Source organism: Pteropus medius, unplaced genomic scaffold (genome assembly GCF_902729225.1).
Source record: "Pteropus medius unplaced genomic scaffold, Ma_sr-lr_union100, whole genome shotgun sequence".
In the NCBI taxonomy this organism is placed as follows: domain Eukaryota; kingdom Metazoa; phylum Chordata; class Mammalia; order Chiroptera; family Pteropodidae; genus Pteropus; species Pteropus medius.
In genome coordinates, this window is record NW_024352787.1 from 10,854,337 (window position 1) to 10,867,736 (window position 13,400).

General features: G+C 34.7%; 1 protein-coding gene across 1 annotated transcript in view; it reads right to left on the reverse strand.

Annotated features, from left to right (window-relative positions):
- The window catches only part of RELN (reelin), a 458,093-nt gene that overhangs the window by 318,061 nt on the left and 126,632 nt on the right, over window positions 1–13,400 (reverse strand). The window contains exon 3 of the mRNA XM_039849355.1: window positions 5,389–5,524. Within this exon, the coding sequence (XP_039705289.1) occupies window positions 5,389–5,524 (136 nt within the window). The remainder of the gene's footprint in view (window positions 1–5,388; window positions 5,525–13,400) is intronic.

Consider the following 13,400-nt stretch of genomic DNA (forward strand, 5'->3'; position numbering starts at 1 on the left):
CACCTTCCGGGAGATTAATGGACATATTTTATCTCAATATTTTACCACATTCCCTAAAATTAAAAATTAAATCCCCAGGAAGCATATTGACCTCATTTTCAAAAATGTTGATAAATAAGAACATACATTAGTCCTTGAACTTAGATTGTCTCCCTGTCTAAGTCTAGCTGGCTATCTAACTTTGATGAAAAATGGGCCTACAGGAAAGTGAAAACTATCAGTTAGGCTTCTAGACATTCACTTTAAAGGATAGGTAATATTTTTTTTATCCTGTCATTCAAAAGTCCATTTTGAGTAGCACTGAAATACTTGTTTTAAGTTGGGTGATGTCTTTTTAAAAAAGGAAACTGGATTATTAGAAAAATACAACAGACTTGTGATTTAGGAGACAGAAGAAATTCTTCCTTTGGAAATAGCATATCTAGTTTTATCAAACAGTGTGGATATGATCATTTCACCCTTATATGAGAAGTAATTTATTTTTTCGGTAAGCTATGTATAACCTAGAAATGTGTATGTATCAACTGTTGGCATCCTTATCTATAGGTATGCATGCACTCCCAGTAAATGTACCAATGAAGGGGTCTCTGATTTTATTTCAAATGTTTAAGCAACAAGGCAATTACATCTGCTATGTTTTCTTCTGATGGATGAAAATAAATAGGCAACCAGAATTTGCCAAACAGACTGGAATGGCCCTCACCAAAAATTAAAGGCATCTGAGATACACTCAAGACACTTCAAATCTCTATAACAGCATTAGTTCAAGACTGTCCAGTATTCAGAAACTGCTAGTGTCTTCAACTTTAAAATGATTCTTTTTAATTTTCTTGTTTAGTGTATTTTTAATAAATCCCTCTGGGAGAATCTCCTTTAAAATATCAAGTGTTCAAAAATCGTTCACCTATGAACCCATTTGCTGTCTTGAGTTCATTCTTTGTTGTTGCTTCAGTCTTAAATAGAACATTTTGATTCATTCTGCTCTCAATTTTGAGGGAGTTTACTTAAGATTAACTTGTCACTAATTTAGGCATAAATCTGATCTTCTTCTATGTTCCATTTTTATTCTAATATCATTCTAGCATCTCTGATCTAAATCTAATGGCAATAAATTTTGCCTTTAATTCACACATTCCCTCATATAGAATTCTTTCGTGACAAGGAATGGGATATAATAAGCATTCAGATAATGAATCTACATCATATATATCAAGATGTAACTCATGTCTGAGATATTAGTCTAATGTGTTCTCTGCGTTTCAGAAGTTCAAATCAGTGCTTCTTGATATTTTAATGAATTAGATAATACTATTATATCTCATATAGAGGTAGAAATTTCAAAATGGGGATAGAAAAACATGTTGGCACTTTTAAAAGTTGAAAGATTCTGATATCACACTACAAATTCTATTAATTTTCACTTCATCAATGTCATGGGTATTTTATAATAATAAAACAGATAAGCGATCATTTTAGAGGCAACTGTAGTGAAAGTGGCAAAAATCACTTGCTTAAAACTGGACTGCCTTCTGAATCCAGGCTGTCAGCTTCTAGTTATTTTAGACAAGTTATTTAACATCACTGTACTTCAATTTCCTTCTTTGTAACCTGAGATAATAATAGCACCTACTTCAGAGAATTACTGTGAGAATAAATTGGATTAAAAGATGTAAACTACTTAGAAATGTGGCTGGCACATTGCAAATTTTCAAAAATATTATTAATGTTGTAATTGTTATTTTACAACCCCCTTTCCCTGGCAGCTTCTCACTAACTTTTAGGGTTAAATGGCTTGGAAATTTTCTTCTTTCCTTCCTTCCTTCCTATTTTCCTTCCTTCCTTCCCTCCTTCCCTTGCTCTGTCTCTCCCTACCTCTCCACTGCCCTCTTCTTCCTCCTCCCTCTCTTTTCTCTGTACCTCCTCCTCATCCTTTGGATTTTTTTCCTTTTTTTTTTTAGATTTACATTCAAGAAGTTTGGATAATTAACTGCCTCTTTTAACTTGGAGCTTACTACTCACTAAAGATTAATCAAATATAAAAGTAAAAACAAACTATACTGTCATAAGACCTAGATACCAAGCAGACCTCTGAGTGAAATTATTACTTAAAAAGTAAATGCTTTCAACAGGTGTAATAAAACTAATGATAAAATACATTTAGTTACTGGTTCATTTTATACATCTGTACCAGTACAACCAGAAACTTTATCCTCAGGCCATCCTTTCCTCTATGTCTCTCACTTGATTATTTTTGATGAGAAAGGCAGTAAAAAGCCCAAATGGCTAAGCGGTTTTACAGTAAAACCTAGTTTATTCATACAGTGTGTTCCATTTACTCTTCTCTGGGAAAGGCACACACAGCACATTATGTAATTGTTTGGGATTTCAGTTCAAATGTTCCATAATTCTTACTATAACATTTTTTAAAGGATTTAAATAGATATGTGTGTTTTAAAAATCACAGAGTTTGCATCATACACTGGCTGTTCTAACATGAGATTACAGAATCGTATGCAGTGTCAATTCGACTGCGGCTCTAGAGAGACCACATACATGGTAAATGATAAATATTAGTTGCTGGATTTCTTCAAACCCAAGACACCATCGGTTGTAAGACATTAAGAAATAAAGTAAATGCTTCCAGTTATAATTGTAAAATGTAACTCTAGTTTAGAGATTCCAAAATATAAAAAACCTGTATTTTAGAATCAATGAAATATGATATTATGAGCTATTAAGAAATATTTATTCCTCAATTCCTCCTTCCATTGTCTGTAATTCAGTATTAGGAACTATTAAGTATGTAAAAATCCCTAACACAGTCCCTAATCTTGGGGGATTTAAAATCTATTTGTTAAAGAAAACACAAATGTGAAAAAGTAAATGATATGAATTAATTAATGATATGAAAAAGTTATACAAAATATATCACAAAAGTTATACAAAATATATCACAAAAGCATATAAGCATGTATTCAAGTATTGCTAGGTACATACTAATTACAGATACTAACTCTTATATATTGCTCCGCTCAATAATAAATAGAGTAGTAAAAAACAAAGGTAAGAAATTTCAAAAGCATTGCTTCAGTAGTCTGTTCAATCTTCAGTTTTCATGTACTATCTCATAGATTAGGAAAAGAGATCAATGAAAGCATCCTGCCCACATAAAAAGCAGCTACTCTATGTAGCATTCAACACAGTCATGGCTTATGATAAACAGAGACTTAATGTTATTAAGAATGCTAAAAAGTGCAAATTACATCATCAAAATTTTACTGGGAAATACAAGTGAGGGTGTATACACTTCTCCGTAGTTAGTAAAAATTACTTCTGACCAAACCAACTGCTAAAAAAACATTCCTTGAGGTTAAGACTTAAAATATCTAAGTTGTTTCTCAGAGGAAAATAGAGTTTGATGTCCCAGGAACAGTGAAGCCATAGCCATCAAATATCATTTTTAAACAGATTCAATTAAAAACTATACTTGAAAGTAGGCAGTTCTATATTGTTGACATAAATTTACTGTGTGCTCTATCTTTCAAAAAATAATTTTTGTTTTAAATTAAGAAGATATGCATGGCAAGAATTTAAATTATCCTTCCCAGAGCCAACATCAGTCGGATAAAGAATGTGAAAAGAAAGAGTCAAAGATTACTAAAGGTTGCTATTAAACTAAAAGAAAAGACAACACTGAAAATCCTATAGTTTAAGGGGTATTTTCCATAAATTCTCTGTTTGAGACATTGTATCAACTGTAGGGTGATCACAAAGAAATAAGAAGTCCCTATCCAAGGCAAGAAATTAACTCAGGTAAGTACATATTAAAATATATTAACTCAAATAAGTATATAGTAAAATATAATCAACACTATATTAGAGTTACAAGCAAAATGTCACAACACACATCACTTCTGTTGTTGATGTCTTAGAAACAGGTCTTAAAGAATAAATAGGATTTTCACAATTTGAGTTGAGAGAAAAAAGCATTCTGGACTAAGGGAAAAGTATGGAGAAAGAAAGTAAGCCACAAAATGTTTAGAGAATTATAGAAAGTCCTATCAGGAGCTACATGCTATGGGAGAGAAGAGATAAACAGCAAGATTGTGAAGAACCTAGCAAACCCATGCCAAAGGGCTAGACTTCAGAAAGAAGTTTTGGAGTATCCAAGTTTCGAATGATCAAGGTTGTACCTTAGGAAGATTAACTGGATAACAATGCATGGGATGGATTGGAAAAGAAACAGGCTGGAGGTGAACAGATCAGTTAGGAAGCTACTGCAGTCATCTTAGCAAGAGGCACTGGAAGAAATGGGTTCAAGTATGAAAAGCTTTCTGAGGAAGAAAATGATGGGATTAAACGTCAACCAGCTGTAGGGGGTGAATCTGATGTTTGCAGCCTGGTAACCCAGCGGATAGGCAGAAAGTGTATAAAATCAGTGATGTGGGAGCCATAGGAACCCTTGACACTGAACTGAGTATTATTAAAAGGGCAGGAAAGGTAGTGGTAAACTTTGAAGTATGCATACTTTATGGGATTTTGTTGTCTGGACAGAAGGTTGAAATAGAAAACCATTCAAGATACTTTCTAGCTCTCTTTTCCCTGACCACCCATAAAATGCTATTTTTGAACTGCCTTTGACCTTATTCTATTGGCCTACCTATCCATTCGACAAATACTTAGTGAGTGCTTACTATGGGCCAAGGACTGTTTAGATAAATGGGGCCAATCAGTGAACAAAACAGAAAAAAAATCTTGCCATCAAGGGACTTGCATTTCAGCAGGAAGAAAGATAATAAATCATATATATGATTAACTACATAGTATATCGTGTTAGAAGCAAAAATGCAATGTTATGGGAAAAAAAGATTACTAAGGAAGATTAGGAGTGGTGATTCTGGGCAGTGGTAGGGGGATAGTCTATATTAACAGATGTTACAAATCACAGCCTTTGAACATAGTGCAGTGTTTAAGAATGCTGTTAGGGCATTGCTCACTATATTCCTAGTTTTCTCTTAATGAAAGCACATGAGAAAGTCATTAAGTTTCTATAGAGTCCCTGACTTCTCACCACCATCAATTTCCTAACTGATCACATTTCTCTCTTGTCACTAATGGCCAAAAAGAGGAAAGGTAAATTTGTGGTCTTCTTCTAAAATGTGTCAGCCAAAATCCAATTTAGAACTCTTGAGATATTAATAAATATGCAAAAATAAACTCCGAAGTTACTTTTTAAAAACAGTTTTGACCTCTTTTTGACACTAAAATTAGTGGCTTTAATTATGCTAAAACTTGTTGAGATAATACATTTAAATAATTACACGATATGTAACCTCATGAGAGGTATATTTGTCTTCTGTATTGGTCACAGACACTTTGGGTACTTACATGAAATTCACACAGCCTGTGCCAGCAGGTGGAGCGATCCAGACGAAGCTGAGGTTGGTTGTGGGCAGATGACTCACATGAGAGGCCACCACGCTACACATAAACTGGTTACCAAACTGGTGGTCAGACATGATCCCTGAGAGATAGAATGGGAGAGAAGTTGTTATAAAACAAAACAAAACAAAACAAAATCTTTCTTTTTGTGGCATAACAATATTTTCTGGACATTTTTCTTTTATGTTAAGATTCATCATGCTGTTTGGCTTCTCCATAAGTTATGCAGTTTTTTACTTTCTATTGTTAGAAGATAATTAATCATTTAAAACATTATTGCTAAAGAGTAATCTATTAAATTCATTGCTATAGCACTAGCTTTGCTTTGATTTTGTTGATTGGTCTTTGCCCATCGCCAAAGACCACCAGGACCACATCTACAGTATAACAAGATCGGATTTACTGGAAGTGTTTACAGCAAGGAAGACCAAATACTATTGGGAACTGGAAGATATCTCAATAAGAGGAAGATATCTCAATAGGAGGGGCTTGTTAAAATATTTGGGCTTGTGTTAGGTTATTTTAGAAAGCTGACCCCAGAATTTTCTAATTTTAGTTCTGAAAGTCCTGGAAACAACCCCTACCCCCTACCCACCCACCCCCACCCAGTTCTGTTGGAGAGGTCACAGGGAAAGGTGTTTTTGCTTCTGGATTTGGTGCTATTAGAAATAAGGGCAATTTTATCACTAAGTATCTTAATAATTTTTATCTAGGATGCACGATGAATGGAGTAGCATGAAAGTTTGATTAATAAAAAAGCAGTAGCAGTCATATTAGCACGAAGAGGGAAATGTTGGTCATTTTGGTGGTTTGCACCATGTTCTTGCTTTTGTCTGTGTTCATGCATGAGTACAAATTGGTATTGTTTTTATTTCAAACCATCACAGTCTGAGAATGGCCTTGTCTGGTGTTGATGTTCTGTGAAACTGCTTATATTCAAAATGAGAACTGCATGGCCTAGCTGTGAGTGCCAGGTCAGCTCCCAGATGAGCTATCAAAAGATACTGTCTTTATTTTTCAATAAGGTGATTCTCTCAGGTTTACCTCATTTATAAAATATTAATAAATATTAATAAATAATAATAAAATAAAACTTAAGATGGGCAAAAGACCTGAACAGGCACTTCACCAAAAAAGACACACAGATGGCAAATAGGCATATGAAAAGATGTTGAACATCTTATGTCATTAGAGAACTGCAAATTAACAGTGTAATGCCACTACACACTTATTATAGCCCAAATCCGAAACACTGACAACATCATATTCTGATTGGGATGTGAAGTGACAGGAACTCTTACGTGTTGCTGGTGAGAATGCAAAATGGTACAGCCACTCTGGAAGACAATTGACGTTTTCTTACAAAAATAAATACACCCTTACCATATGATCCAGCAATCACACTCCTTACTATTTACCCAAATAAACTGAAAATTTATGCCCACACAAAAACCGGCACATGGATGTGTGTGTATGTATGCATATATATACATATATATATATATATATATATATATATATCAGTTTTATTCATAATCATCAAAACTTGAAAGCAACCAAGATGTCCTTCAGTAACTTAACAGATAAATAAACTATAGTCCATCCAAACAATGAAATGTTATTCAGAGCTAAAGGGAAATGAACTATCACACCATGAAAAGGCATGGATAAATAAATGCATATTACTAAATGAAAGAAGCCAATCCAAAATGGCTACATAGCATATAATTCCAACTACGTGACATTCTGAAAGACAAAACTACGGAGAGAGTAAAATGATCAGTGTTTGCCAGGGATTAGGAGGGAGGGAGGAATGAATAGGCAGAGCACAAGGGACTTTTAGGGAAGTGAAACGATAGTGTATGATACTACAGCGGTGGAAACATATCATTGTGTATTTGCTAAAATTCACAGAATGTACTACAGCACAAGTGAACCCTAATATAAACTATCGACTTTGAGTGATCATGATGTGTAAATGTAGGTTCATCTGTTGTAACAAATACGTCACTGTGGTGTGGGATGGTGACAGTAGGGAAGTTGTGTATGTGTGGAAATGGTATATATGGGAAATCTCTGTACTTTCCACTCAATTTTGCTGTAACGTAAAAATGCTCTAAAAATAAAAGTTTGTTAATAAAAATATCAATAAAAACATTGCCAGGAGTAGGCCTGGCCAAAACGGAAAACAAAAGTCCCAGCCACAATCATGTGGGAAGGGAAATGAAACAAAATAAGGTTTCAGGGTTTCAGAGCCTTGGTAACAGGATTCATGGTCAAATGTCTCCATATTCCTCAAAACTCCTCTTAGAAAGTGAGTCAAAGACTAGACTGCATATTATTTGACAGAATTTTATAAGGTAGCTCTACTGTCATAATTACCATATGCCCTATCCTGGATAAATATGCCACAGAACAACAGTCTTACAATCTAACAATCTGGCAGAGGAGTTAGTTAGTTCCCCAGTGTGGCTGCACAGCAGCATCACCTTAAGGAACTGAATAAATACAAGTCCTAGAGATCCCGAGTTAACTGGTTTGGGGTAAAGCCTGGGTATTGGGAGTTTTAAAGCTCACCAAGCAAATCTAATGTGTAGCCGAGAACATGCATTAAAAGTGCCTTCGTAAAATGCTGTCCAGATCTCAGAGTTTAAAGCAATATCACTAAAGTACCAATATACAGTTTGAAACTATCCAGCAATGTCTTACATAATGGCTCTGGTAGTAACACAAAATATCCTATCCTCTTAACCACTGTTCCTAAAACCACCCCAAATATGTATTCTGAGGACCTTTTTGTGTACCTACAAACACTAGGAATGTGCAGTGGTCTTTGCTTTTTTAACATACTGGCATATTATACTGCTACCACATTTTAATTGACATTTCCTTTGAGAGCATCTAAAAGTTGGTCAGAGATGCAATTATTAGAAATCTATTTATCTTAATATCAACCAGCAAGGAAAAAAAAAAAACAGTATTTATAGAATCCCTATTTTTGCATCAAACACTGTGTTAGGCCCTATGGGGGTACATAGAAGAAATTTAGGACAAAGTCCCTGCCCTGAAATGACTGGAGCTGAGAAGGGAAAACCATAATAAACTAACATTCTAAATAAAACAGCTAGAAAATAAGTAAGTGCTAACTAACCATGTGGTATTTACAAAAAATACAAAATAGGAGTATTAACTTATTTAAGGCTCTTAATAACCATATGAGGGGCAGCTGTTATTGTCTCCATTTTAGCAAACAAGGCACTAAGATATTGAAGATAAAAGGACTTACTTATAGTCATGGAGCAAGTGGACAGTGTAGACTGGATTCAAGCCAGTGCCCTTGCTACATAGTCAGAAATGGCTCTATTGAAGAAGAAACCTGGAACTGAGTCTTGAGGGAAAAGTTAAAATTTCCCATACTTGTTTTATTTACATGAGGCAGCAGAGTATAATCGAGAGACTGTTTCCTCACTCTGCGACATACTGCTATATGACCTTGGTCAGGATGCCCTCTCTCAAGCTTCAGTTACAACATCTGTAAACTGTTGGTCCACGATCACTAAGACTCCTTTCAGTTCCATAGCTCTCTGAGTACAATCTAAATGAAGAGAAGAAATATGGGAGGACTTCTCATAAAGGCAAACATAATGAACAGAGGTGTGCATATAAAATGAGAACTAGGAGAATGAGAGCAGTCGGAATCAGTTTCCAGTGTTCTTCAAAACACAATTTTCTGCATCCACCACAGTGATTTTCTTAATGGCTTTTGTGTCATGAAAGATATATACCATCTAGTTAATATATGTGATTTGGAAACCTATTCTTGGAATAACTGAAATTTGAATTTGATCATGAATTTAAATTTATGATGGTGTGTTTTCCCTGTTGCATTATGGATAATAAGATTCACACTGAGTTGTTAATATTACTTGGAAAGGGAAAATAGTATCTATAATAAAAGAATTTCATTACACTGCATATTTCAGGGAGATACATACACATAAAACACGTGTCTATAATGTAGTTAAAATATAGATTTTATTTTCATTGTTGTGGTTATATGTGAACTGTCATACAAAAAATTTTCATGTGAGATTTCTTTTCCAGAAAAAGAGCCTATACTTTTTTCAGAGAATTGGATGGTGAGAGAAAGTAAGCTCTTGAAGAAATATGGCTCTCCTGACTGACCTAGCTTTGGGCAAAGAAAGTAAAGTATATCCTTCAAACTCTGAAGTTCAAAAAGATTGATAACTGTCTTGATTTTAGCAAGATTTTAAAGCATCCATGTTATAAATACATGTTCCTTTGGAATATTGTGAGCACGCATTTGAAAAGAGAATATTCACAATATAACTATAATTTTATATCAAAAAATAATATAACTTTAAAACAATTATGCCTTTGACAAAGTAGAGATGTTTGAAATTTATTAAGTCATTCGAACCATTGGATATCTAGTTAAAAATATTTGTCTCCTCAGTCAAAGTTGTGGTTAAAAAATAGGAATCTATACCAGAGTTTCTTTTATCCACATTATACTTCTGCAAGATTAGGCTCACAATGTCTTTAATTGTTCTAAAGTTGCTTCCATCATCCCTGTTAAGACAGTGATACACGTTTCTGTGCCTTCTGGGATGTCATTTTCCTTGACAAGTCTTCAGTTATTTTAAGTTTGTGACTAAACCTTGTGTGAACTCCATTTTCCCTCAGGAATACTTTTCTATGCTTTTAATGCATACCTTGGGTCTTCAGAACTGTAACTAGAATTTTTGTGATAACCCATCTCTAAAATAAAATGTATATATCTTCATAAAAATGCAGACTATTAACTTCCAAGAAACAGACTGAAGATTTTATTACCAAAAATAACCAAAGTAATGGGGAAATTACACATTCATGTTGGGTTTATTCTATATTTTGTAAATTAAGAAAGACATGGTATACTCAAATATGTTTACTTTGTAATTTCTCGTGGTTAAAGTGGTTAGATCATGTTCTGGCTTATTTTTCATAGGTTCCAAGAACTCAGACAACTGTGGATGGGATATCAACAGACAAAGGGCAAGTACATTAAGATTATAGATTTTTGTTTGTAAAAAATGTAACCTTCGTCTATAAAAGATGAAATCTTAAAATAAATATTATTTTATTACTTCAAATACTTTCGGAAAGTTTGATAGAATGTTTTGTCAGGAAGCTTAGTAAATTTATTAACTTATGCCTACATAAGAAATGGAAGGTAAGAAAAATATTTAAGATTATTTCTATTTCCTTTTATTTTTATAATTGCTCTTGCTTTAAAAGTGACATTTAAAGACTTTCATCAGTTAATAAAGAAATAAACTGTTCTGAAAATCTAATTTGGAAAGGTAGTATTATGTTGTAAATGAAGAAAGAAAATGAATTATGGAGTTCCTTTTAGTCGTTCTTTAATCTTTTCATTTGATTCAAGTATGAAAAACTTTACTTACAGAATTTGATTTGTCTATTATTTGCCTATTTTGTTAAGTCAATGTACTCAAACATTTCAACAAAGCTAAACACGACCTATAGGCTTCTCAGTTGCAAATCATAGAATGCAATCTAGCTAATTAAAAGAATTTTTAGAGATATTAGCCAATTTCTCTGGCAGGTAGAGAGAAATAACCTTGGATGCTGCACAGCAAGGAGTGATGCCCACCACACCATGGGACTGGTCCAAAATTAAAACAGCAGTTGCTACCACTCACTCCTTGACATCAATCAGATTTGGACTGAAATAACAAACCTCCACCTCAGCTATTCCAAAAAAATATATAAGATTCCATTACTGCACTTGATTGAATGTGGATTTTCCCATGCTGAGTCCCCCACCTCATATCTGTCTTCTATATCCAAGTGTCATAAGAATGAGTCTAGTAGGTGTAAACTAAATTACATGGCTTCACTCTAGAAAAGAAGTATGGGAATTCTACTTTGGGATAGCAGTACTCACAATGTGGGGAACTGTATAAATTTTGGGGGGCAATCATATCGATAGTATATGTCTACTGCAGAGGACAAGTTCAAAGTCGTTAAAGTTCTAGATTTCTTGATCCAAAAATAGCTAAAATAACTGATAGTCTTAAAAAGCCATGGCTTTTAGGACTATTTTCATGAATCTATACATTGAGTTCTGTGGGCATCCTACCACTGGAAAGCTATTGCCTGTAGCAGTCAATCTATTTGATGGACAGGAGCAAAAGCTCCTCATATCCTTCCTGGACAGCATGACGTATTTTCCAAAAAGTACACTGAGACAGAAGATGGGCCTCTGCTTTCTGAATGTAGTTACTGTGAATCTGGACTAAGTGACAGAGATCCTTTAAAACAATCAGGACTCCTCCTAAAGGAGGTACATCAATGATAATATTTATCATCTCAGTTAAAGAGCACTATCTAGTCTTGGACTCATTGTTTACTATTTCCTCCCACCCCAATCAACCATCAGTCCTCCTGATGTAACCTCAAAATTTTTTCAGCTGTGCCCCTCTCTTGCCTACCCTTCCCACTATGGCCTTATTTCAGGCTTGCATCATTTCTTTTTTGACCAGTGCCAACAGCTCCCTAATTGGTCTCTTAATTCCTCAGAATAACTCCTCAATATAGGTATCTTTATAAATTGCAAATCTGAATTTATCACTCCAGTGATTTAATCCTTCAGTGGCAACCCATACTTATAGAAGTAGGCCTGAGTTCCTCAACATGACGTTCTGCCCTCTATCTCTTTGGGCTCATTTATCACGACCCTTATTCAAAATTCATATTCCATCAAGACCAAACTATATATCGTTATATGTGCACATCTGTGGTTTTGCTCTTGTTCTCTCTGCTTAGACCACGGGTCAGTAAACTACGGCCGATGGATCAAATATGGACTATGGCCTGTTTTTGTACAACGATTGAGCTAGAAATTGTTTTGCATTTTGAAAAGTCGTACAACAAAAAGAAGAATATGCAACAGAGATCTACTCTTATGGCCTGAAAAACCTACAATATTTACTATCTGGACCTTTACAGAAAAAGTTTGCTGACCTCTGGCCTAAGGTGCCCCTTCTCCTTCTGGCTTGGCTCAACCTTCACTCATCACTTAATACACATATGAAATCATAAATCATCTCCTTCAGAAAATTTTCTGTACAACTACGTCCTGTACCCACAGTCAATGTTAGGAATATCTCCATGCTCTCACAAAACCCAGAGAATAGTTCTGTTGAACCTACTCACTGCGTTACAAAATTATCTGCCTTCCCAACTAGACTGTTAGTTATGTGTTATAACTTTTTTTATCCACCACATCTATGATAGGCACATAATAAATGTTTATGGAATGAATTGTTGTTGAATAAAGGCAATACAATTGACATGATATGGTATCAAACTAATTTAAATTACAAGAGCTCTCCATGGTACTGAAGAGACTCTGCCTACAGCTCCCTCCTATGGGATGCCCAAAACCTTATGTTTTGTGTTCCTCAATTACCTTCACTAGCCTCTATTATGACTCCGTTTCCATTTCTGCCACTTTTCAGCAACATTCCCATAGAATTCTAACTCTTGTCAAACTCTCTTCTGCTCCAATTAACCATACATAACTTTGGTCAAGGCATTTATTGCTCAAGGAATAGCCATATGCTCTCCCACACTTTCTAATCCCTTTGTGGTTCAAGGGGTCATGTGAACAATTTTGACCAATGAAATCTGAGCAGAAATGAAGTATACTATTTTCTAGTTGAAGCACAAAGTAGAGAATATGAGTCCTGTAGGTTCCTTTATCCCTCTACCTTGATGGCAATGGAAGCCATACACTGCGAGAACATAGCTACGATATGGAAATATCTTAGATTGCTGAGTCCCTGCATGGAGGACAACTTCCCTGAAGAGTCTTTGACTCATATCAAAATGTCGAGTTAAGCTGAAACTTGGGAGTTAATTTGTTACCA